This window comes from Cyclopterus lumpus, chromosome 21 (genome assembly GCF_009769545.1).
Source record: "Cyclopterus lumpus isolate fCycLum1 chromosome 21, fCycLum1.pri, whole genome shotgun sequence".
NCBI lineage: Eukaryota > Metazoa > Chordata > Actinopteri > Perciformes > Cyclopteridae > Cyclopterus > Cyclopterus lumpus.
This window is the reverse complement of record NC_046986.1, coordinates 15,098,649-15,125,854: the sequence shown is the minus strand read 5'-3', so window position 1 is coordinate 15,125,854 and position 27,206 is coordinate 15,098,649. Positions and strand designations below refer to the sequence as shown.

At 41.9% G+C, this 27,206-nt stretch overlaps 1 protein-coding gene across 2 annotated transcripts; it reads right to left on the bottom strand.

Annotated features, from left to right (window-relative positions):
- LOC117750164 (TSC22 domain family protein 1-like) lies at nucleotides 1-26,107 on the bottom strand. 2 transcript variants are annotated; one of them, XM_034561190.1, is made up of 3 exons: nucleotides 22,697-26,107; nucleotides 2,977-3,028; nucleotides 1-1,695 (listed from the first exon to the last, which is right to left on the bottom strand). In XM_034561190.1, the coding sequence occupies exons 1-3, from the start codon at nucleotides 25,330-25,332 to the stop codon at nucleotides 1,426-1,428; spliced, it is 2,958 nt and encodes a 985-aa protein (XP_034417081.1). In that variant the 5' UTR covers nucleotides 25,333-26,107; the 3' UTR covers nucleotides 1-1,425. The 2 variants fall into 2 exon arrangements, with proteins under 2 accessions (XP_034417081.1, XP_034417082.1); XM_034561191.1 differs by lacking the exon at nucleotides 22,697-26,107 and adding an exon at nucleotides 3,424-4,288.
- Between the last annotated feature and the right edge of the window lie 1,099 nt (nucleotides 26,108-27,206).

Below are 27,206 nucleotides of genomic sequence, written 5' to 3'. Positions count from 1 at the left end.
TTTTAGTCTTCCTTAAGCATGTTTATTGAAAGTTGTGAAGTGCAGCTGTCAAGTGCAATTGTGGTATGCATGTTACAATATCTCATCCGGTCATTGCAGAAACATGCACAGAACACGAGTATACAACCGATACACAGAATGAAAAACAAAAACATTGAGAGTTTGTATTTGTGGTGTTGTTTTTTTAAATTTTTTATGTTGAGTTTTAAGATATTTTGATCCAAAAGTACTTCACTGTCAAATGAAAAAAAGGTGCAATACTCCAGAAAGAAAAGTGAAATTGATTTTACAGTTATTAATGTTGCAGTAAGGGATATGGACAACAGTGTTGGCCGTGTGTTGTCCGTTAAATAACCTAAACTCCTGTCCATCCAGTCTTGAAAATACAGCATTAAAAATAGACGACACAGACGGGGCAAGACCAGCATCTTCCTCGCTCGCCCGCTTCGACCTGTGCGACCAAGATAAGCTCTGTTGTTTTTCTCCTTCTCCTCACTATTTTACATGGTACTTACACTATACAGAAATATACATCATCTTCTGTCCATCAAACTTTTAGAAAAGAAAAAAAATGCAGCTTAGCCCAAAGTTTCAACCCTGTCAAATAAGGTTTAAATTACATGCCACTGCAGGGTTGAGAGAACAGCAATGATGAGCTTTCGTCGAGGGCAAAATGAGGAGCTTGAAAGAGAAATACTGAAATAGAATATCGTCATCTCAATAGGAAACCACGTTTTGTTCATCCCACCAACCCACGGTTGTAGTAACGTCATCAATGCTGCCAAGTCTTGTTCAAAATAACCCACCACCCTCTCCCCGGCCCACCCCCCGACTCCCCCATTCCAGATGGGGTCTTTGTCATAATAATTGCTCACATTCTTCATTTGTCACTCTTGAGAAGGCTTTTTCTCTCTCTCGCTCAAATCTCCAGCCTGAAACTTTACGATAGCCTTGAGAGAGAGAGAACCACTTGTATTTACATCGTTCAGCAAAAAAGGTAACTAATACAATCCTCCACCTCCTACTCTTCCATCGTCATCAGTAAAGCCGACATCACTTAAAATCCAGACACAGGCACAGTGATTTTTTTATTTATTCATCCATATCTAAGTATATTGTCACCACTGATAAGCAGTTTTGCTTCTTCTTGGTATGACATTCTAGTTGATATGTCCAAGGGTTATTTGGCAAATGTTCGATGATTCAATCCTCCTCTGAAAACAAACCCTCCCACACAGGATCTCTAGATTGTCACCCTCCACCGCCGTGCTGCTCGTCCCGCTGGATGCATCCTTCTGAGAGATAAATATGTGCAAATTCTTGTCTTGACAGCGGAACCTCAGGCTGCAGAAGGCAAGGTTTAGCTCTGTTGCTGGAGCAGAGCTGAAAAACTGTCCGTCAGTCTGTCTGTCTGTAAAGAGCAGGCTACGCTGATGGGCCAGAGCTGTGCGAGGTGGGCTGGGCGAGGGTGGCGCTGCTTGGGGGCCCCGGCGTGGCAGCGGTTTGAGGGGTAGGCGGGGAGCCGGTCTGGACCTGGGCCTGGAACTGGGCCATCTGCTCTGGGCTGGCCAGGGTCTTCAACAGGGTGTTCTCCTGCTCCAACTGGGAGTTGCGGTCGATCAGCTCCTTGATCTGCTCCTTTAAGACCTCCACCTCCTCACGCACGGCATACATGAGGTGACTCTTCACCAGGTCCTGAGACAGACAAGACATACGGGGTTGTGACTAATATTTAATCAAATACACAAGCAAGGTCAGGCTCTAACCCATGACCCATTTGTTATAACTCAAATGTATCTCTCACATGTGATTATGGCATCAGGACATTTTTTTAACTGTATCAAGCCAATCCAAATGGTTCCTAACCCCAAAAAATGTGAAACTGCATTTACGTGACAATAAAATACACATCAAATGCTGTTCATGTGTGTGTCTGTGTGTAATGTAAAATATATATATATTTTTTATTTTTTCAAACTTGTATAGATTTAAAACATTAAAAAGATTTTTGGCTACAAAGATTTTACAAACATTGGTGGTCAGATGCGAGGCACTGTGTGGCCTTGCAACCTACTACAATTTGCAACAATTCATTCCTATGTTTCAAATTTGGATTCAGGAATAAACTAATAAATTAATAAATTGTGTTGCAACTAGTGCTCATGTCTCACAGTAGGGAACAAACTAGGTATAAGACAATTGTGTGTATTATATGAAACATGGGCGCTACCAACAAGTTCATGACACATGGAAATTCGCCTCAATTCTAAGCGGTAACACAATAACAGACGATTAAGGGAAACGTTAATGAGTACATTCCCAGAGTGACACGTCATTAACCCAGCCCACATTTAAGCGTGGGCCAATCAGAGGGTGAGGTATTTATAACTAGGCGTGAGAGCCTTCTAGTTTGCCTAGCAACAGGTATGACAGCAGCAACAACAACAGAGACGGGTGAAACAGAAAATAAATCTCCCATTTCGTTTTCTAAGGGAAAAGGTCTCGGGAAATTGCAATAATAAAAGTGAGACGACAAATGTTTCATATTAAGAAAAGGAGATAAACATTTTATTATTATTTTTTTTTAAACTTAAACACGTTGGTGACGTCTCGAGCTGGGCACAGCGGTTGGTTTGAGGTGACGCTAGTAGAGAACTTTAACACTAATTTGTATATGCAATATATTATTACAGTATAACTTATTTATCAAGTGCCGAGTACAGAAAAATACCAATCATTTTACGCCTCATAAAAGGCTCGTTTTTGTTGTTTTATATTTAAATTAATACACACATTAATGTCCCTGCCCTCATATGTATTACGTTATAAACTAAAATATGCAGAAGAGCGTGTAACGGAATGCAATAAACTAACGTTAGACAGCAATACTTAATCAGATGAATCCCTAAATGTTTTCCTCGTGAAGTTCGCCACATCATTATTTCGTTATAAACGTCACTGAAGTTGAAAACTTACCATTGCTTGTTCAATCTTGTTGTCTATGGCCACAACGCTGGCTCCTGACGAACTGCAAAGAGAAGTGGAAAAAAACCCAGAAAATTAATAAAACATTTACAAAACCAATCCGTGGCATAAAAAAAAACGAGATGCAGAGCCGGAAGCGAGCGGAGAACCAGCGGAGAGCAAGCCTCTTTGTCTAGAAACGTGGGTCGTTTACAGGAAGCCTCTGGAAATGTCTATAAAAGCCAACGGCCTGTTTTCGCTGGGTAACAACTCCTCCATCCCTCCCCGTCCTGGTTCATGTCAGCGTGGCTTCTGAGGGCAACGACACCGGAGCATCCACAGACCGAGCGCCACCTCCATCACACAGCGGGGACAGAACCTCACTGGTGCGGGGACCGAGCCTCGAACACGACGCGGTGTATTTTAAAAAAAGGGAGCTTTTATAAACGCGGTGTTTACCTTTTGTCGAGCTTGACGTGCGAGTTCTCTGCCTCCAATAACGACGACAGAAACGATATGGAGAAATTCCTCAGCTGGCAGACGCCTAGATCCATAGCCACGGTGTAGCACGGCGTACTCATGCTGGTCATGTTTCACAGACTAGTCTCCGCTAACAAACAAGCACCGCGTCCCGACTCGACCTCCACTGAGCGGCTCCGCGAGACTCATCCAGCACGCGCTATTCTATGTTCTGTCCGGTGAAAGCTCGTGCACCGACAGCAGCGGTCCGAGTACAGTCCAAGGTCAGCTCATCTCGCCTCTATACACACACACACAAGCAGAACAAAATCTGCAGCTTTGGACAAGCCCGCATGATTTATGCAGCGACGCGCAATGAAGCCGGTCTCCAATTGGTCGAGAGAGAGGCTCATTTGAATAATCTAGTCAGAAACGCCCCCACCTGCCGCTCAGCTGACCCACTTTCGCATAAAATATTCCAAGAGCGGAGGATGTGGATGAAACCGGGGAAAACCGGATGGGAAGGGAAGAAGAAAGAGCTGAAAAAACAGACATTATGAACACAGGAATTTCCCCTAACATTAGAGATGCAATCTTGTTTTTATCTCCAGAACCAGTAACAAATCTCGGGAATTCTGCTAACCATTCGGTTTTATAGTAACTCATACGAAACAATATGTGGGGTCAGTTTTTAATTAATTAATGTATTGTTGGAATACCTTAGATTAATGTGTAGTATTGTTCAACACCACATAAAAATAAAAAAATGCCCTTCTGCAAAATAAAATTGCCCTGTTTTGGTAACAATAGAGTAGTATGCAGAAGCACGCTGTCCATGGTTACCCTGGCAGTGTAAGGACATAGGTACTCAACACATACCAGCATTCAACACTGACAACAAAAATGTCACATCTAATTTTCAAAGCATTGCAGAAATAAAACATGGCAGCTTATTTCCAGAGGATAATGATATGATAGAAATAAACCATGAGCAGGTGTTCAACCAAAATGCTCCCTGCAGAGCTATGATGTCCATTCGTATGATGCCCTTATGTGGCCCTGAACTGCGCTGCAGGACTGTGGGTCTGAGCCACATCAGCAAGAACGCCTCAAGTCTCACTGAACACAAAAGGGCAACAACTAGATGTTCAGGCTGTTAAGTGTGAAGCTGGAGAGGGGCTATCGACGCAAAGAGTGACATGTTCAAAAACCTTGTGTAGATGAACACAGACCCAATGGTGATAGGATATTATCTCGATGGCTACCCTGAATTTCTGTTGGCCTATAGGACATTTGTAATGACATCTTTCATACACGTATAGCTATATGTGGTTTTAATTTATAAACAAAGACATTTTTGACAGAATAAAAACATCATACCTCAGCTTAGCAGCAACATCCTACTTACAAAAAAAGTGTAACAGGCATATTCTCAACTGCCTGGACTGTCACTGATGTGATTAAAAAATGTCTAACGTCCCCCCTGCATCCAAAACCCAGGTTTCTTATAATGAGATCTCTTTTAATGCATCGGTCAAATGTCCTAAAGACACTGGAGGCCATGTTAAATCAATACGGTCAATCTGACGCAATCTATTAAGAAGTTCTACGTAGAGTTTGTATTGAATCTTTGAAAAATTGTCAAAAAGCCACGTGTTGACCTAATAAAATAAGCAATCAAGCAAATGTGTGGAAAAACAGAGGTCACCATTTTTAAGTTTGTTTGTATGCATCCTTTTTCTTGTTAAACACACGTTTGTTTTATACACAGCTAATAATTGTTTTGCAGGCTTGCCTGATCCTGATCGTCCATTGATAAAGAGGTTGATCACCGTCATGCCCCTGCAGTCTGTACTATAGTAACTGTCACCAGCGTCATAGTACTTGATGTGGAGCTACTGTATTGATTGCCTGAATGGCAGAAAATGTCCAATGCTGTCTGCCGTAATAATGAAGAGAAATAATTAAATCCTGAACACAGAGCACAGGTCGAGTGCCTTTTAAAGTTATTTAAAATCCAGCACTCACCTTTAAAAAAAGGTGGACTCAAGCTTATTTCGGTATCACAGCACAGGTCTGGCTAATGTGCCCAGAAGATCAAACACATCCTGATGTCAGCTGCTGCTCACCTCCGATACCAAACACTTTAACACTTAACAAGAAGCCAAATAGCTTAAGAGATTCTAAGCCACGCTTATCTCTTCCTGTCTCTTCTTTGATTGGAGGAGGGGTTTAGCTCATTATCCAGACTCAAATAGCTAGCTCAACTGCAGCTCGTGAGGAATAAAAACCCACGTTGAACGCAGTCACACTTGAAACGCACACAAGCACACAGAGCTACATGGTTCAACTGTTCCACTTTTAAAAAGATCACGTCAAGGACGGGCTGTTTTGAAGCACACATTAAGAGTAAAAGCACTGATAGTAAGGTTTGTAAATTATTGTTTTAAGTTAGGAAATGTACACAATGTTGACTTTTTCCTTTATAACCAGTAACATTATACAGTAATATCAACACGTGTAGTTTCCAAAAGTGTATATGACTAGTTGTTCACGGGTACATGTACTAAATTAATGGCCTTCCTTCTTTGCTGAGAAACAATTGCCCAGTGACCTGCTGTGACCCAAACTGTGTGCAGACCAGTGCACTTGGTAGTGTAGTGCATCTTAAGTACATATGTGGACACCCTTTTTTTACAAAAACAAATTAACAGTTTTCAGTGCAGTTTCTTTGACAAAACTGACAAAGGTGTGAGTGGTGCAACATTTTAGCCATGAAGATCAGCCGCAATACAACAATAAAAGGAGAAAAGCTCCTCTTGCAAGCACTTATAATGTGGTATTTATACATTGCTATACTGTTGCAGAAGAGAGGGTGACTTAATGCGAAATGATGGACCAGATGGAGCAACGTGATGGAAACAGTCGTTATAGAGCATCGGAATATGGCAAGCAATTCTGTGAAAAAAAGAATGCTGTGGGTTTGATTACTCACAATCCCACGGATATATCACTAGTTGGCACGAATATAGGTACGTCGGCTATGTTTCCACACTTTTCTAAATCGGCAACTATATATTAACGCACCCTTAAATATTTTCCCTATAGAAATAAGCACACGGCAAATGTGTGTATCAGCTTTAAGTATCCCCCTCAGAGTTAATGCTGCCCCTGAAGCAGCGTCGGAAATACACGAGGGCAAAGGGCAAAACTGCCCCTAAGAAATATAATGTTGCCCCTGATATCACTAGGAGAGGGGCAAAAAATGCCCCCATAATTTCCTCTAATAATTATGATAATTTAATGAACTTGTCAAAAACATCGTAGCCCTGACCCGGTCCAGTTGCCATATCATGTTTTGGATTTTTGCCTCGATGTTGCGTGTGCGTGATGAACCGAGTGGAGCGCTTCTAGAAATGTTCGTCGTCATCCAGCACACGTTGAATTCTTCTGCGGACTTCATCAAGGGGAGCGACAACGTCAAGAAATACGTGGCCATCGCCTCCGGTGAGTGATAACTAGTAGTAATTATTTTGAACTTATTTAGTTCGCTTTAGCTAGCTAACAATAGTTAGCTAACGTTAGTTAGCTAGCTAGCTCTGATGGTGCGTTAGCTCCAAAGGCTCGCTTGCTAGCTAGTGAACGTTAGCCAGAGTGCAGCCACATCCTCATAAGTTACTGCCATCTTGTGTTTCACAACAATCCTCTATTTGGGGATAAATACAATTAGTTGAGACTGCAGTTGACTGGGGGTTTCAAGGGTTACATCTTTAGATTAAGTCCCTTATCACATGTAACATACTATTTGTTTTTGTTTGTTCAATCTCAACACAGTGGAAGACATCATGATGATCTCACTGGAGGGACCAGAAGAAGATGCAGCATGTGTAGAATCTGCTGTGAGAATAAAGCCAGGCGGCCTCACATAAAACCCTCTGAGCAAGGCAGCAGGTCAGACCAGCAACTTCTCCAATGACAGTGACACAGATGACGATGATAAACTGGTGCTCTTTTACAAATAAGCCACTCATATGTATATGTACATATTTATTATTTGTCTACACTGTACATATAATTTAATATTTGTTTTAATTTTCTGAAAAATTGGTTGTAAATTGAGTTGAATTAATCTATGTATAGGCCTTTTATTACGTTTTTTTAAAAATTGTTATGTATGTTATAATATATAAAAAATGTATAATTGTTAATAGTTGTTAAAATGTATAACAATAAATAACTACAAAGAAATAAGAACAACATTTAATATGATTGTCTGATTTCTGTGTTAAAAAAAATCTAAGAAAACACTTCTGTAGACTACTGCCTAATAGTCTTCTTATTGTCATTTGCTCATACTGTAAGCCTAAATAAGTATATTTATTATTTTGAACAAAGGTTAAATGTTATTTCACAAGTTTCAAAAAGTGCCCCCAATTTTTTTATAAATGCCCCTGGATTTCAGTCAGTGGGGGCAAAAATTGCCCCCGGAAAAAAAATTACAATTTCCTACCCTGCCCTGAAGCCAAGGACAACTGAATGAAAGGACAATATAGCCACGCAGCCCTTTGTGTGCAGCTACTGTAGTGATTGGCTCCAGCAGCGACACACTGTACCGACTCCCAGGGGATTCCCTGTCTTTATATTACCTTTTGAGATGCTGCTCCAGCTCCCAGAACAAAAGCTTCATTGCCATCTTGTCATGGCCCTGCGCTCGTGCTCCCTGCACTCTCATGGAGCTGTCCGTCAGCAGGATCATGGGCACTCCAAAGTAACAGAGCAGTGCCTCCCGAGCGTCTTTGTTTAGTGTTTTCTGACACCCCTCGCTCCTTCTTAAACTCAGTGAACAGATCTGGGTCGCGGCCTATGGATGCACAAGTGAGTGCGGTTGCATAGGGAATCAAAGGCAGCGTGCCAGGTTATGATGACTGTGTATGTGTGCTGCTCATTCTTCCCCTGTCTATGACATCCATTTGTGTTTGAATGGCTGACTAGTGAGTGAATTACTGAGTACAGACAGGAGCTGGGCGGGCTGTGACGTATGATCATGTGATACTGGGAGTTACATAAACCATCAACAGAGATTAGCATGTGGCCCAGTGATTTCCCTGCTCCTACACCATAAGCCCTCTGCCCTCTACAGCCTGAGACATGGGTGTACAATAAAAACATTGAGTCTCAACTCATCCCTTCAGCAGCACTCTTAAAAAAAAAAAAGTTTTTAACTGAGCCACATACAAGCACATGTTTTTTTAGAATAATGTTTCAAAACGCACATAAATGAGACTAACAGGAATGTAGTTGTACCGAACATCAACTATTAATACTTAAACGTCCACAGCCACGGGTTGAAGCAAGATTTGATGGTACAGATTGTCCCAAAAGTCAGGAGTGAGTGTTTACAACTAAGACTACATATTTTTCTTGTCACATAAAAGGTTGTCAGATTCACTGAGAGGTCAAAGCTATCTGGGTTTTTGGTCATCTCGTCAAAACTGCAAAAACAGCCCAGAAACTTAAACTTTTTAATCATAAAAATGAAATATGATATTTTTTGTACACTCTGTACTTTTCTATGCCAGCCCTTTTTGCGATAGACAAGCAACCCTGTGCCTCGGGGTCTTATCTTGTCATTTCTCATTGAAAGGCCCCCTTTAAGATGGCTTAGTGCCTCAGCAGACAGAAAACACAACATGCACTCGCAGGGCCTCCACCGGCTTAGAGACAGCCAGCCAAGAAACAACAGGTAAAGCATGAGCATAATGCCCGGGATTTCACTTGTCCTAACAGACTCCATGTGCTGGGGTGAATCAGTATCACATGACTTCTGGCTGGGTCATACATACAGCAGCATTCTTACTTCAGTTTCAGAAGAAGTTTCAAACACCTTGAATCAAACTGTGACCCTCTGTCACAGTTTGAAAAAAATAAAAGTCATACTTTTGCTTATGAACTAAAAGTGGAAAATAGAAAACATTTAAAAGCCTCGATATTCCCGATGTTGCATCCTAACATACCTGCAGCTTCATTGCATGGACAGACCTCCAACACACCTATTGCTGAGCCATTATCAGTTCCGATTTTGAAATTCAGATAAAACATGACATTAACAAATGTCCATTACATTTTTAACCAAAACTAGATACTTTTATTTTGTATCAACAAGGATACAATTGATACCAGGCTCCAATGAATAATGATGCTCAGTGTATGCTTTTTAGTTATTCTCTTAACCATGCGCCACAAACTAGACTCGTAAAATGGATTCTGGGTTTGTGAAGCTACAAATCAGCAACGGTAGTTGCCATTAGAATACATGTAGATAATACACAAATAAATACCAACTGAAAACACTAGTTAATGTATGCAGCCATGAGCCGGCTCATGTATTAGTGCATGCCATCTACTAAACAATAGCCTACTTTGTAAAGATCTACCATGAAGAAATTAAATAAAAAGGCAATCTAACCAGACAATAGTATGTAGTGCAGCAAAAAGCATGCCAGTCTAGTTTATTTCCATGGTAATGTATACTAGCACTGCTGTCCAACACTAACTGCATGACGGAAATAACAGAAGAGCTATGCAAAGACACCCATTGGATTATGACGAGAGAAGTCCTATGCATGGCGGTTTTGTCTCGTTTAATTCTTGGATTTCTTAGCAAAAAAAAAAGGTGTCTTACTCGCAGGAAGAGGAACTGTGCTCACATCTGCTGTGTTTTCAGGGGGAAATGCAAGTTGATAAAAGGGGCCTGGCATGTCCCAGAGATGAAAAAAAGAGGCCTATTGAATTGCTGAATTGTAAAGGCTTTTGGCTGAGCTGTAGTTTGATAGTGGAAAGCACACACAGACTTTACCAGTAAGCCCTGGCAGTGGTTTTCCATAGTCACACCCTGACTATGGAGAATGACAGAGAGCTACTGAGTGAGTCAGTCAAAGAGGCAAAGGAGGAATGATGAGTGGCCATTTTGGCCTCCATACGTAAGAGAGAGAGAGAGAGAGAGAGAGAGAGAGAGAGAGAGAGAGAGAGAGAGAGAGAGAGAGAGAGAGAGAGACAGAGAGAGTCTATGGCAGCGTTTGGGCTGACAGCAGCAAGTCCTTAGTGCTCGCTCTACACTAAAAAGTCAGGCACACCCACTGGGGGAGAGGCAGAGGGAGAGAAGGAGGGAGTCAGCCAGAGACACAAGAGCCAGAATGGCCTCGAATCACCGCCTCAGCATTCGTACTGTCTAAAAGAGTCATAGCCACTGAGCGAACTGATGCAAAGGCAAATAAATGGTTGGAATGTGTTTTTTTTTCTTCCTTTCATTTTCACTATGCTTAGATAGATATTTAATTTGATTCTCAAACCTGACATTCTGACTGATCTTTCCACTAAATATTGCTAATCATCAGGACTAATTTGCAATAGAAATGCAACATTTAAAATGTAAAACACGTGGTTCTGAATCCTAACAAAATACACCTTGTGGATGCACGATTAAAGGAAACGTATCCTCTCACACCAGAACAACTGGACTATCTGACTTCTCATCTAGGAAATGGGCTTAACAAGCAAAAACCCAAGTGCGGTACTGGAACATCCATGTAATGATTCAAGACTAAAGAAATGAGAAAATGATGTCAACATTGTAGTGAACCTGCTGTTAAATGCTATCTGTAAGAGTCACTTTAACACCCTGAAAAAGAGCAGGGACCAAATATCTCACACGCACACGCGAGCAGAAGGTTTGAGTAATGTGGAGTGAAACCTGGCATTAGAAGGATTAGCAGCCAAAGAACACACAGCGTTCCGAGTCCAGACTACAGAGGATAGAAGTAATGCCGACCGCAGCGATAAAGACGAGGAGAGCCGGCCGGCCCACTGTTGTTGGGTTGGACGGTGAATGTATCTCCAACAGTTAAATTGAGATTTGTCTTGCTGTTGCGACTGTAGTTACGTCTGATTGCACAATAATGTGTCAGATTACTACTTTCTAATATATCTTAAATTGAAACGTAAACTCGAAATGTTTGGTCCAAACAGGCCAGTGTTACACAATAACACCTCAGAGCTATGTTTATATATTCAATGGCGTCAGTAATGGATTATGAAAGTTGTAAAGCACTGATGAATATCCTGATACCAATAAATAGAATACAATCAAAACAAGATTGCGCCTGTTGTGCCCCAGGCTTTTCTGAGAAACTTTTTCAGGTCAGCTGGGTTTTCCTTTCAACGTTGGCCAGTGTGACGTCTTGGAAAACATCTCAGACACTGTCCTTTCAGGGTCCTCACAAAAGATAAGACCGTTTCCATTTCATTGAACACCTCATTTTTCCCCTAGTAAATCGTATCTTTTAGAATCTGATTGAGGAGAATAGATTCCTCACACTGATGTCTGGGAGTCACACACACAGTGATAAAATGTTTGTTGGCTGTTGGGAGGCTGTTCTCTTCATACTCCACCGAACCACAAGACCAAGTGAGTCACCTCACACTCATGCGCTGGTCTCCCGCTCAAACCTTCCCTTTAACATGATCTGCAGGCCTCGCGGCCAAATCAGTACAAGCTGGATGCACTTGTAACGTATACAGATGTTTTGTCCGACAAGATTAAGACAGTCTGTCCGTACGCTGATGAGCTATACGTTGACGAATGGTCTCCCTTGTCTATTTCAGGTCAATTATTTTAAGAATGTGTACCTACTATAACCCCTAGTGTGTCACCAAGCTCACTTTTCATGCAAAGCTAGTTCAGGTAAGTGTCTTGACAACTTCTGTGGGGTTTCTATGGTTATATACCTATAGAAATACACAATATCTAATGAATTCTACAACCAGTGAAAAAACCTCATACATTATTCCAATTTGCTCCTGGCAATTATTTTAGGTTAAATAGTTGTTTATTTTTTCCAGTGCTAATTCACCCAACCACCCATGGTCCTCTATATACAACCTGTCTAACATCACAGTTGCTCTGCTCTATTCGGATTTGGGCTGGATCCCTGAAAGCAGCGCTCGGGAGTCAATGAATGGTCAGAAAACTGATGTTACCGCCCTCTTTGATTAGTTTCACTCTTCCAAACATCTCTGAATACCAAGAATGTCGCTTCAAAGCAAACCTACTCTATGAATCGTATTTGGCAACTGCGGGGCAACAGTATATGCATGTGTGTGCATGCTCATGCAAGATTACAAGTGAAGAGAAGAGGACAGAGCAGTAAGTGGATTAACTAACGATGAATCCACCGTCAAGGCCTCTCTGACGACAGCAGAGCTATCAAAAGCACAGCTTAGCTGAAAACACCCAAACTACTGTTGTTCAGAAACACTGGAAGTCTCACCACCATCACACCACTTTCAATGAGGCGTTTCTTCAGTGTATTTCTGCTCTCATATTCAGGATACATGCATGATGATCAGTATGATATCTGGAAATAAATGCTAGTCACATTTATAGTTTTCAACCTCACAAACTGCCTTAGTGAGTATGATAAATTCTTGACCACAAACGTGGAAAAAAAAAAAGTATGAAGAAGCTACATAGGAGGAACGGTTTGCCGGTGTGGGGGCAGAAATGCAAATGTCCACTACAACTATTAATAAGTATCATAACTGTAAGCCGAAAGAGTAACTGCAATCCACACCGCCATCTTCTGGTGTGTTCAATTCAAGACTCCCAGATAAGTCTTTCTGTAAAGGAGCAACTGAGTGGAGATTTATGTTTTCTGCCACAGTGGACCTGAACTTAAGATGGATAATGAAGTTTCATCCTTTTGAGCTCCTAACTCATTTTTCAAAAAGCACTTAAAATCAGTTTAGATTCTACCCTGTTTGATGTTAGTGAATGTAACATTGTTGACATACTTAAATGAGACCAGTTGGTTCAGCATATTCAGTTGATAGTCAACAGACGGACGACTTTACTCTCCTATTAACCAGAATCTACCGCATTCGTAGAAGTACAACTTGGATCAATGAGTCAAAGCAAAACATTTATTCATTCTTACCCATTGAGAAAAAAAAAAACCACAACGCCAAATTTAAAATCGGATTTCCTTTTAAAGCACTTAGTTAAACAAACTGAGTTCCCAGTCCACCAAACCCTCAAAGATGATTCATTAAAATTCCTCCTCAGCATAGCACACTGATACAATAGTATTTAGCTGTAAAGGCCTTCATTTTATAGGTTCTTTGACATTCAAGAAGCCACAGTATTAACTCCACTCCAGTTTCCTATTTGCACCCAATTGTTTGTATTATGTGCAGATCATTTTATTTGACAGTTGAAAATGAGTGAAGGTTTTCAACCTTTATTTCTCAATCTGTCCCACTGAAAATTAGCCCCACATTTAAATGATGGATTAAACATAACCCCAAATGCTCCATTATTACACTGTACTTTCTCGGTAGGTATGTATGTACTGCCACCTAGTGGCCAATACAGCCCTTGCTGCTAATTAAACTTTCACCAACAACCAGAATAGACCTCCTGTTTTAGAGTTTAATTCCTGCTGAGTGCTCACGTTCTACCAGAGTGGAATCAATTAATCCCAAACTCCCTACCCAGTGTTTTCCTTTGTTGTGCAGACTAAAACAAGCCACATGAAGTCTGCAAGCTTGCATCTCTGTTTGGTATTAGACAGAAGGAGTTTAGCTAGTTTGGATTGGTGTCACACTGAATCAAAGTTACTTCATGGCAGTAGTGGAATTCAGCCTGATGTGGTCATGATGTTATTCAATAGCTGAACAAGTTATGTTTAGTTTTTTTAAAGATTGTGTCATACTATTACTGTGCTCAAATGTTTATAGAAACCCTTTGTTGGGACACAATGTGATGCTCACGGAGCTAACAGTACTACGATCGCAGTATTATGGCTTTGGTTTCAATTGGCGATTCAATTCATGAAGTGCATTCTTAAATAATCATTGCTTATTAGCAAAAGAAAGGTTTAACAAAGCCAAAACGTAGTGAAGCCTTTAAAAATATTTTCTGTTATTCTGTAATGTAGTGGGGTTTTCTAGCCACTAGAGGGACTTGTATCACGTCTTTAATTCAAGGCTCCTTAAAATCGCCTCTGCTTCCAAATGTGGCTCAATTAAAATACATCACAGCATTCAATCTAGAGCTCTGACCAATCTGCACATGATGAACTCATTCCTCACCATCAGATCTCTGCACACATCTGCTCATCAGATGTGTCTTGTTCAATGAAATCACATCCATATTTCCACTACTTCGCCCTGTTGGGAGAAGGTGGGCACAGTATTTGTGGAATGCAAATTATATGTATGAATCTTAAATACTATAAAGCAACCAGGCAATAAAGACGTGTCATTGGATAATTCTCAAGGAACCAGCCTTGAGTATTTGCACTTCAACCCTCCCTTCCAGTTTGATTTGAGATTTGTTCTGTGAAATGCTGTTTTTAAACTCTAACAATGTGCTCCCTGTGAACGGATTGCAACACTGTTCATGAGTTCCTTTCCTCCTAAAATCATGAGCCCAGTTGTTTCATAACAATTCACATTGCCAATTCTGCGGCTATAACGACTCCAACAACATATTTGTGACCTCAATAACTCTCACATGACTTGTTTCTCAAGTCGAGTTGAAGCATACAAAAGCACCAGCACATGAATGCACATTGAAAATGCATTTTTTTTAGAAAAGTAGAGAAGAATTAGTTCACGCAATCCTCAAAAATCGAAAAGTTGATTGAAAACACAGATATGAAAAACATATAACAAGGAGATAATTGACACAGAAACTTTGCCAGTAGAATCATTCCAAGTCCAAGCATGATAAAAGTAAATATAGCATGCCTGAAAAAAGGCGTATCACAGAAGTGATTCATCAGCATGTCATTTGACCAGTCAATGTTAAGACTCATAGGGCTCGACATCTATGGCATTCACAAGACCCACACACATACATGTAAATAGCGCACAGCTTGCCAACCAGCAGGTGGTAGTACAGGATGAATAAAAGAGCTGAAAATGGTTTGCAGGAAGGCAATAGATGGCATTAATGCCACAGTGAGTGTGGCAAAGCAAATGTATGACTTCAGACTTGTGTTCAGTCCAAAAGAGAAGAGGGCGGTTAGAGCGAGCTGGACTTCCAAACAGCACTGAACATAAACAGTCTGCCTCAAAACAGTGTTAAATTCAGAATTCAAAAGATGAAATGTAAGTCTGTCTGTCTGTGTCACACACACGGAAATAATGATTACAGTACACAATAAAGTACCAGACCTACGCGGGATGAAGAGTCTGTGCTTTATTCATGCAATTAAGAGAAGCAGCTGGCTAGACTTGTAAGGAAGAGAGAAATTGAAAAAAGAAAACTTCTCCCCCTCCCTGCTGCAGCCTTCCTCATTCAGCCACCGAGCAGAGAGAAGGGGATTAGCTGACACAAAGAGTGAATGAATATCAACACCTATGGGAAGAGACACTCACTGGATAGAGCTCTCATGTCATCACCGCAGAAACTATGAGACTCCCAACATAAACCACATAAATCAGCAGTTACCCCTGAGACACGGCTCGAGGAGGATCATCAGATTGGTTCAAATATTTCAGCAGGAGAGCTGTGTTGTTCAACAGAGCCCGGCTCGCCGTTTCCCTCTCTGCTCACAGCTTCTTTGCTGAACCAATCTTATTAAATGTTTGGGAGAAAATTTCATCGATACAAAAGTTTTGAAAACAACTGCTGCAAGTTGAATTTTAGTAAAACAACATCTACCTGCTGGTATCTGTCCCTCTGCACTTCTTTGCAGTTTCAAGACAGAGATTAAATTAGTGCAACTTGAAATCCATAATCAAAATCAGAAAATATTTTGATCATTAATACGTTAGCTAACAGCTAATGTCTGGAGGTTCCATTGAGTTGTGATGGGTTCATGCTCTGTTGAGGAAATATTTGTATTGGCAAAAGGTACATTATAAAGTTATGTGTTAAATTATGATCTAGTAAAAATCTAGTTTGGGCAAAATCTTGACTAAATCCAGTTGTTTGAAAGAAGTGTTTTCACCACAATATAAAATGGATATTAGAGAGATAATGACTCTTGCTCTAAGCAGCTTATGATCATTAAACTACTAGTGCCAAGACTTTTAAAATTATATTTCCAAATAATTTGAATTTTGTTTTCTTGCAAATAACCACTACAGTACAAGTAAAACTTTTTGACTTTGGGGCAGTTGATTTTTTGATGCTGGTGAAGATCAAATTTGCCTAAAGTCTTGTACACCAGCTGCTATAACCAAACAAAAACATTTTGATATGGCTCATTATAATTGGCAATGTATATATGTATATACAGTATCAAAGAAATGCAGGAGAAAGAAAAACAGGAATGTGTACGTCGATAGCAAAGTCATCCACTGCATTCTCTACATTTGTGTGAGCGTGTGTGCGTGGTTGAGAGTGTGAGATTCCTGGAGCTGACTGGACAGTGTTCTAGCCACAGGAATGCCAGCCATGATTCAGCACATGGCCTGCATGTTTAGGGCCACTGGCAGCCCACTGAGGCCTACAAATAAAAGAAATGAGTGGCTGAACATTAAACCTCCAACACAACTTAATAGTGTCATACATACTACACAGATGTTAGGGTGGTGGGTTTGGCGATACGACGGATTATAACGTGCAACTGTAGAAATCCATTTCCGCATCTTGGCAGACATGGAGGAGGAGAAAGCAGGAGGAAGCGTCCCAATCAACTCAAGATGAGAAATAGCTCTGGTAACATGATTACTGGATATTATAGTGGATTATAAAGGTACGTTATGTTTTTCATGAAATCTCAACCCCTTTTTAATGTTATTTTAAAAAGCTAGGCCAGCTTTAAAAAAAGAAAGAAAAATTATATATATAAAAATATATAAGATAAGCAAATCCTGCAGGAAAATTAAAAGGCTTTTTTTTGGGGAATTTAATTTTATTCTTTTGTCAAGTGTTGGTTTTGACTTTATGCAAGTTCCAGATAAAAGAAGAAAATAATAAACTGTGATTAAGTACAATATGGTTGTTTTCAACCATTTCTTTCTGATATATAGCGTCACCGTGAAATAAAATTCTATCAAATCTAGCGACATAGAAGATTTGGGCCACATCACCCACCCCTAGCTGTAGATAACAGGAAGTCAATTGCCACAAAATAAATCATTCCATCTTTTTGTTCAATAAGCTTGCTTCACCAACACATGCTGAGACTTCGCAATTGTTACTTAGGTAATACTAAGTACCTTTAATACAGCATGTTACAATAATACAGTTGCATCTTCAACATGCAGCCATTTCCCCTTTTCAAACCCCATGTTAACAACACTACTTTCTCAAGGGTCTTGACCGTTTTAATCCTTGGACCAGTTTTTCCTTCAGTTTCCATATAAAGTGAGCTAGAGAGCATCAGAGAGGTACTGTACTACTTTTTCTTTGCAGTACTACAAACTGTCTGATACAAACAGGAAACAAAGAGGCAAACATTAAACCTCACAACAAGACAACGCATTTTGAGAGGGATTATGCCATCATGACCAAAGAGATGCAATCAATTGATTGTGATGCACTACATGACCCCTCAGTGGAGAGACAATAAATAAATAAATAAATAAACAAATAGTTGAGACAGCAATCCAACTGCTTCTGCCAGTAATGAACAGCTACAAAAAGAACCAGAAAAATTGACACGGATAGATTATCGTGTGTGTGTGTGTGTGTGTGTGTGTGTGTTGTTCAGGGGTGGGAGGGTAATTTTGCCATAGATGAAAGGCGGGCTAAAAACACAATCCATTATCATCCATTACAGACCATTAGTTTTCCCCCTGCACTCTTAAGTGAAACAATCCTGTTTATTGATGGAAAAATAAACCAAGGAAGGGAGCGGAGATAAATGAAATCAATGACGCATCTGCACAGAGCATGCAAATGGGGCAAAGGACAAAGACCACGGGTGATTTATACAGAGATATCCAAATATGAGCGTTTTTTTATTAACCTCTATATTTCATCACTACAGTAAACTGCTCATAATCTCCTCGTTTGGTTTCATTATGCCATTCATGCTTCCACCGCTTGGCTTAGAAAGACATAATAAATATTCAGTGGCATGTAGTGAGACCTCCCTCCCTCCCTCTCGTGCTCATACACAGCGGGTTGCTGCTCTGCTGTGTTCTGGTGTTCTCTGGCTTGGTCTATGTAGTGGGAATGGGGGAGGTGTCAGCAGCATAACAAATAACAAATGCTGTTTACTTTTAGTGGAACACTTTTACTGAAACTGTGGCCAAGCCAGAGCTCAATATGAAAGAGAGGAAAAAAGTGTTTTTCATGACATCAGTAGCATTAACAACTCTCTCAGCGCCTGTGTGCATATCAAGTCCATGGAAAATGTTCAGATCAATATTGCAAAATGATCTGGTAAATTTGGCTTAAACAAACAGCATCTCAATATTTTGATTAGCTTGATTAAATCGTTTTAACAAATGGATTTACTAGGAGGAATAGTTTGGATTCGCAGCATTTAATGAATCGGTTTATGTTTACCAGTACAAACATTATCATAAATCATCAGGGCGGTTGTAATTATTAAATATCAGAAAGCACATCATAAAAAATTACAAAATAAATTATATTTATGTTGTTGTGAAAACATCTTCAAACACCTGGGTTTATTTTAGTTTCTTTTACCAACACTACATTTTACGAGATTACATGTGAACAAAGCATGAACATTTTACCCAATACTTATTTTCACAGAACAGGACCTGAACGCAATATAATGCAAGTGAACAGAACCTTGGTTAGTTTGCCGTTAGAGATGCTGCTAACGCTACTAGCCCTGGATTTCATAACATATTACAAGAAACCATCTATGATAAGGCAACGATACCTACTGAAGAGGAACAACTGTGCTGCCTCTAAACTCATACAGCTGCGGGTACTGCCTTAACAGAAAATGTGGCCTGAAAAGACAAACAAACCGTTATGTGGCCAATGACTGCAACATCTGCACATCAGGTTTGTCAAAGTCTATGGTATAACCTTCCCCAAGCCAATGCTCATACTCAACTATCTACAGAGCCGAAGCTAGTGGAGCAACGCAATGGCCAGATTTATCAGAGCTGGAACACTGATGCACGACTCTCCTCAGTCTGGTTCCATCTGGTCTAGTCTGTTGTGTCCTCAGAGAGCATCAGTAGACCTGACTAAGTTGGGTTGGGTCAGGTCGGGTCACTTCCTCTGCGTGTTGTACATTTTGGGGATCTCGTTGATCTCCGCACAATGAGCAGCGGGCCCAGCACACATTGGGTCTCTGCACTGCCAGAGGGAAGATTACATTCAAAATGGCCCACAGCGGAGATAGCCATCATGTTGCCAGCCAGGGCCACATTCCCCTGAACCTTCACACATTCAAACACACAGCAGACCAACAATGGCAATGTGTTGCAGCATCCTCATTCATTTCAATGAGACCATTGCAATGGTTGTGCTTCAGCATAAAGATGAAGGCCAAAAACCAGACTTAACTTTTGCCACAATGCAACATCATTGGCAGCATGTTGGTCAGTCAACAAGTCTACAACCATGGTAGCTGAAGGAGCACGTCCCCAATACTTTAAACGATGGGCTGTTTTCAGTCACAACTACCAATACAAATTCAAATTATTAAAAAAAATATATATATATATATATATATATATATATAAATAAATAAATAAATAAATCTGATATCGAGATCATATCACATGCTGATAAAGAACATTAAAAATTAGATACAAAAAGTACTTGGGACCAAATCTCAAATAGTCAAAATTGCTTATAAAAACGCTTTTTTCTCCAGATATACTTAAACTTGGTGCCACTTGGACACAAAGTATAAACTGGAAGTTAGTCTCAAAAAGAAAAACATTCATTAACAACCGTAAACAAGAAGCTTGTATCTGAAGTAAGTTCACAGCCAGATCTCATCACAACATCTACAATAATCAATAAACCCAATAGTGGTAAAAAAATGTGTTTTAAAGGGCTATACATTAAACAAAATATAAGGCTGTGCATTCAAGTTAAACCATAACTTCTGTCCTACTGAACTTAGCTGGCCAAGTTTGCTAACCTACATTATTACCCCTCTACAAAATAAATGTCTTCCACCTGAAGGTCTGAAACAAGACTTCAACTACATGACATCAGCGTGCGTAAAATTTTTAGATTTCCTTACGTAAAAAGGAGGTGTGATATGTTAAGCTTTCTATAGAGATAGAGACTTTTTTTCCCCTCAACTACCCTGGCTGTGCAGTATGCACTCGGTTTAGTTTCTCCTGAAGACAAGAGAACATCGGCAGCCTCAAAAATGTCCAGTCAACAAATCTCACAATAAACGTCAATAAAACTCAAATATGACAAGCCTCACAATATATAATATTGCTTATTAGATTGTGTAAAGTATGCTTTTTAAATCATTATGCTATCCCCCTTTTTTGCCCCAAATTCCTAAACTAAACAAAGCAAAGTTATTCTACCATTTAAAAAAAGCCTGCATCTTTCTCTTTCAAACTATTTCACAATACCATAAACAAAAACTGCAATAAACTTCTAAATTAATACTCAACTTGTATAAATGCTGTTAATAATAACAAACCATACAAACTCTGTCATGAATCAATGGAAGACTATGGAAGCTCATTTCCACCACTGTAAGAAAAAAAATGAGGATCAAGTAAGTCATAATAATGAGATACTATGATAGTAAGTCGAAATAATGAGATAGTATCTCATTATTTTGACTTAAAGGATCATAATTATTTTCTTACAGTTGCGGAAATGGGGTTCCATATATATCAGAAACGGATGCTGGAGCGCTTAAGTCCAAGCTGGGAGCAATGCAAATAGCCATGTGGGTGAGAATGTAATAGCAACACCGATCAGTGAAGCAGATCCTGAAAAGAAGGCTGTGCTGTCATCTCAGAGTCTGCACAGTTATTTCATCAATAGTGGGGCTTTGGTTAAGAATGAGAGATAAAAAGACAGTTACAGTTGCAGCTCCATATGACTTCAGCGGACGCCGCCGTCAACTACTTGCAATCACGTGACAGCAGGTAAACTACTAAGAAATTGACCGTGAGCCTAATTCACCAAGACATTCTCCTCATTTGAAACAGGGGCTTTGGTTTTCCCTAAATGCTACTCATCATCAAAGACAATAATCCACCTGATCCCCATAGATTTCACATTCCTCAGTGTTAAACATCATGTGATAACAGTAGCCATCCTTCAGTAGCCATCTAACTGGCTCATAAAGACAGACTGAAACCAACCCAGCCTCATTACATCCATGGTACCCTATACATTACCAGTAAGGGCCAGTACAGTAATCAAATTATCTTTAGAATTATAACTCAGGTATGTAAACATCCTAAAACCTTCGGTAATGATGACATTTTCAGCCATTGGGAAAATGGGCTTAAGATTTAAGAGCGACTGAAATGTGGTCAATTTCCTACTGATGCTGGGTGATTAAAATTCCCCTGAAACCTCAAGATCAAAAAAAAAATTAAAAAGACATTCGACTGGTTAGCAAAATTATTCAGTAGCAAAGTGTAATGACTTGGGGAGAGAGAGAAAAATCAATACGCTTTTAGTGGGGAAATAGATTTCTTTAAAAGTTCATAAATAGAAAGAGAAAGGCTCTAAAAATAAATTAAATATGGTCTTTAATGTTTTGTTTTTTGCGTGTAGAATTAGACTATTTCTTTACTTTCTATAACATGTTTAGCTACCTGCCTTCTGGTATCTCCAACTCAATAATTTCTGCCTTGTTTCCAGTTTGTAAAACAACAAAAGTGCTGAGAGAGAGAGAGCGTGTTCAGCGAACTGTGAACCCAGCAGAAATTGTGCCCTGTAAGGCATACAGTCAGGATTCAAGCAAGGAGTCAGTCTAGTCTCGTCAGGCTAGGTGAAATGCCGAATCACTGCAGCCACTTTGATAAAGGAGATACGAGGCGTCACATCCAGCTGAGTCCTACACTGTGTCCCACTGACAGAGGACAGGAGCAGCCTGGCAACTGTCTGCTGGCTATCGAGGAAAACAATAACACCATTTTCTTCCCTCACAGCTGCCACAGCAACCACTGAAATCCACAAGCTTCAAACTGAATCTGAATGCAGGAAGCATCTCTCAGTAATCTAAATTAGATTCCCGACTAGTGCTAAACTGTGGGTCAATTGGGCCAAAATGAGGTTACAAACAATCAAATAAATAGAAACCAAGTAGGGAAAATAATTTCTTACCCATCCTCCTCTCCATCAACAGTCTTGAGACCAGCTGATGCATTTAAGGCACTCGCGGTAGTGGCGTTGCCCTCAGCTTCTTGACCCTGGCCAGTGTTGGATCCAGATCCGGCCTCCCCACCGGAGAGTTTGGGCAGACCCAACAAAGCCGACTGGTGCTGGAGGAGCAGGCGTTGGGCATCCTGCAGCTGAGTGGTGGTGAAGGTGGGCAGACTAGCGTAGAGGGCACTAGCCTGGGCAGCATGCGCCAGGGCCAGGATGCTGCTGTGGTCCTGGGACAAGTTGACACAGGACAGTTGGCTCTGTGAAGCCCCCTGTGGGAGCATCCTACCACTATTCCCAATGTTGTGGGTTTGGGCCTGGGGAGCGCTCTGAGGGTTGGAAGGAGGCACACTTGGGGCAGACACTTGGCTCTGGTGGACTGTTGTGGGCAGCTGGGTTCCCACGCCCAGGTTTTGTATTTGTGTTGGGAGTGACTGTTGCTGCTTCTGTTGCTGGCAATCTTGATGAACTTGGTGGCTCTGAGGCTGTTGGCCAAGACCTGGTAGTCCAATATGAGGGGTCTGAATGGAAGAGGGCTGCTGGGGCTGTGTGTTAAGGAGTGCATGTGACTGCTGCGGGCCTCCCATCATCTGACATGCTCCATTAGCTGATCCGGCTTGGTGGGACAGAGGTTGAGAAGCTGCAGCTTGGTGTGGATAGGCGTACTCGGGTGGCCTCACCTGCACTGCGGCTGTTTGGGGGGTAGCAGATGGTTGCTGTGGCAGGGTTGCATAGCCCACCTGCTGCTGAACATTGACTAGGCCCTGTGTGGTGCCTGAGGATTGATTAGCAACTGCTTGGGCATAAGTGAGCTGCTGATTGGGTAAAGCCGGCGTAGGGTGACCACTGGCCTGCAGGCCTGGCTGATGAATGTTAGTGGGAGCCGAGGGGACCACAGTAGTCTTCACATGTGAATGGGTAATATCCGTGGCGTGCATGTGAGGTTGGGAAACAACCATGCGTAAGCCACTGGGGAGGATTCCTTGAAAGCCCTGAGGAGGAGAGGTATACTCATGGGTATGCTGGGATACTGGGGTTCCCCCAGCCTCTCCACTGCACAGACTCTCAGTATAATGACTTAATGTACTCATAGTGCTACTCACAGAACTACCACTTGTGCTTTCCCTCTCTGAGGCCCCGGCAAAGCTCTCAGATACAAAGTGACGCATGCCAAGGGACCCGGTATCGGATGCAGAGGAGCTGGGAGCAGAGGCTTGGTTCTCCTTGTCGTAGAACTCTGAGCATGTCCATCTGCCCTTCTTAAAGGGTTCAGAGCTGGAGTCCAGCTTCACCACCCTGAAGCGAGAATTGGTGGTAGCCACTGCAGGGGCTGGTGCAGGCTGGATAGGAGCAGATAGTACAGGGGCTGGGGCCACAGCTGTGTCGGGGATACTCACAGGCTGCAACATAGCAGGTCCAATCCTCCCCTGGACCCCACTGGAAAGTCCAATCCCTCCAGAGGCACTGACGGCAGGAGACGTAGTCGTCATAATGATGCTGGAGTTGGTGTTTTGGTGTTGCTGGCCGATATTAGTGGTGGTTATCAGGTTACCCCCGACTGAAGCAGCACCAACTCCCCCTGCGCTCCCCCCACCGCTGCTTATCACATTGAGAGGAAAGCCACCACTGCTACTGCTAGCGCTCATGCTGATCCCCCCTCTTACAGGCACGTTGGTAGAGCTCAACATATTCACATTACTAACAGTGCTGGTCTGGGGATTAACTATGCTAACGGTAGTGCCCGTAGCAGAGCTGTGCATTCCAGGGGCCGATCCTGGGGCCACAATCCCCACAGGCTGAGCAGCAATACTTGGAGGGGCAGTCTGGGAAACGTTCTCTTGAGGGACCCTCGCATTTGAAGGCACTTTCTGGTTGACACAAGGTGAAGCTCCAGAATTGAGGGCAGACGATGTGCTCCCAGGCCCAGAGGACAGAGGGTAAACCGGGGCATGGTTGGGATAATGAGGATGGTGATGGTGCACCGTGCCGTTCACCATGGCCCCACCATGTTGTTGAGCCTTGTTCAGGGCATGGGGGTGTGAAGGCTGGTTGGGGGAGACAGCTCCGGGGGTCTCTGCCTCGTGGAAATTATTAAGCGTCTCCTCCGAGGAGCTCCTCTCTGCTCCCACTATGTCGTTGGCCCGGGAGAGCGACACATCCAGGATCTCAGAGGAAGAGAGGTCCTCTGTGTGGGACTCATCCAGGTCATCGTAGCTCTCCGTGTCCTCTGCAATACTGTTGTTGGTGCTCACAGAAATTTGTGCCGGGGTGACACTTGTGATCTGGAAGCCGCTCTTCTTTTTTATCTGGGCTCCGACCGACTGTGTGGGCTGTGGCTGCGGATGCAGATTCAGGCTGTGGGGTGGAATATGATGGGGACCCGGGGAGGAAGAACCAGCAGGTTGGCACTGAATCAACAGGGAGGCTTGATACTCATCGGCTGGGACGTGGCTGTTGTTGACCACCGGGTTTGCCGGCGTTGACAGCGCGGAGCTGCTCCCGCTGCCCGTGTTGCTACCCCTCATGTGAAAGACAGCCGGGTGCGCCATCTTTCTAACACTGCCAGAGTCTCCTGCGGCGTCCGGATGATGCATTTCGAGAGAATCTGGAGGGTAGTTGGTTTCCGACAGTACGCAATAATGCTGCGATTCGTTAACGTCGCAGTCTTGACGAAACTTGGATAGACAGACAACACGATTAAAAAAAGAAAAAGTAAATACGTGAACCAAGTGTCGGCTGTTCTCAATGTGCCAATATTCACAGCATCTCACACACACGAGTCCCAGACGATCCGGTGACAGTTAGCGAGGCAAAAGGAAGCTAGTGGCCGCTCGCAGAGAAGCTAGCGACCTCACACGTCAGCTGGTGCCACCGGCGGTCTCAGTCTGCGCCTTATTTACGAACAAACTAACATGTTGTAGAGTTTTCCAAAGAGAAGCTACGTCGGAATGACGCCTTGTGCTAAAAGCGGGACAGCGCGAGCCGAGTAAGTTGGCCGTGTACCGGATGCTAGCCTGACAGGAGAGTAACGTCAGCTAGCTAGCCGCCAGTCTCCATCACCGGCTAGCTAAACACACACTACGGCTCTTTAGCTGCTGGATTTGTTCAAAGGAGACAAATAGTAATTAGGCAACCTTTCAACCGGTGCGCGGCGACGTGAAAACCGATCACTTCACGGACGCGTCCAAGTGTTTAATCCATTCCAGTGAATCCTTGGGTTTTTTTGGTCTTGGTTTTGCTGTATCACTGGTCCTCCCCAGTGGTAGCGTTGTTCGGTATGTAGCCTCCTGCAACGCTGCTGTGGCTCTGTGCGCGGTGACGGGGCTGGAGGGGAGGGGTGCTCCGGAATATGGCGACCGCGCATGGTCTCTGCTGCCAGACATAAAGCAGTCTGGGAGAGGCGGGGACGAACCCAACGTCAACATGGACGGAAAGAGCCGGAAAGAGCCGAGGAGAGGGCTCTATCTACCTCAGGAACCAGTATGAGGACATTAGGGTTGTTTTTTTTTACTATTGAACGCAAATAAATTTAGAAAGATAGATTTTTACACAATAAATCATTTAATCATCTTTTATAGTATGGTGTATTTTTTACAGATGTAACTAACTAATATAGAAAAAAGTATATTGTCAAAGCTGCAACATTGAAAGACCAAATAATAACAATACAATAAAATTGCATGCATAATAATTAACTGAAAGAGGCCATCCTGAATAATCAGTACGACTTATTATATGTTTTTATATATTTTGTTAAAATTACCACTGTACCTAAGATTTTTTTTTAAGTAACTTAATGTGTACATGATCTGAATACATTGTGTCTATACTCACAGGTAGATGCTATTTAATAAGGGATTTGAGTTAATCACTGCAGAAAATGTGAAATAGTAAAATAATTACCCAATGAAAAACAAAAACTGTCCTGGTTGTAAATATCCTATCAATGATCAACCTACTGAACATTTGTTGTGGATTGAGCAAAACATCAACATCAACAGGGTTTCTGAAACAAAGCTGGACAGAGCTGCTAGATCTCTCTGCAGACACAGGTGTTAACTACTAAAAGATTATTCTACACACAGGTACTGTTTAGGGCCTCTCTCTCTCTCTCTCTCTCTCTCGCTCTCTCTGTCTGTCTCTCTGTGTCTCTCTCTCTCTCTCTCTCTCTCTCTCTCTCTCTCTCTTTAGTGTGTATATGAGCTTGTGAGAGGCTTAGAGAAAATGTACACATGTGTTGGTCTGTAATGTTGTCACTCTATAGGTCAATGAACTCTGGTGTTAAACTGATCAAGCGTCTCCATTTATTGTGTTCTGGTCTTTTCATAAATGAACATGCTTTATATTCCATGTATCTAAAAGCATCAAGAAGGCAATTAAATTGAATGGTCTGTCAGAAGCAGGAGGCAGTCAGAGATAACACCCCATGAAAATGTTCTAACGTCTTACATTTTGCAGCCTGATTTTG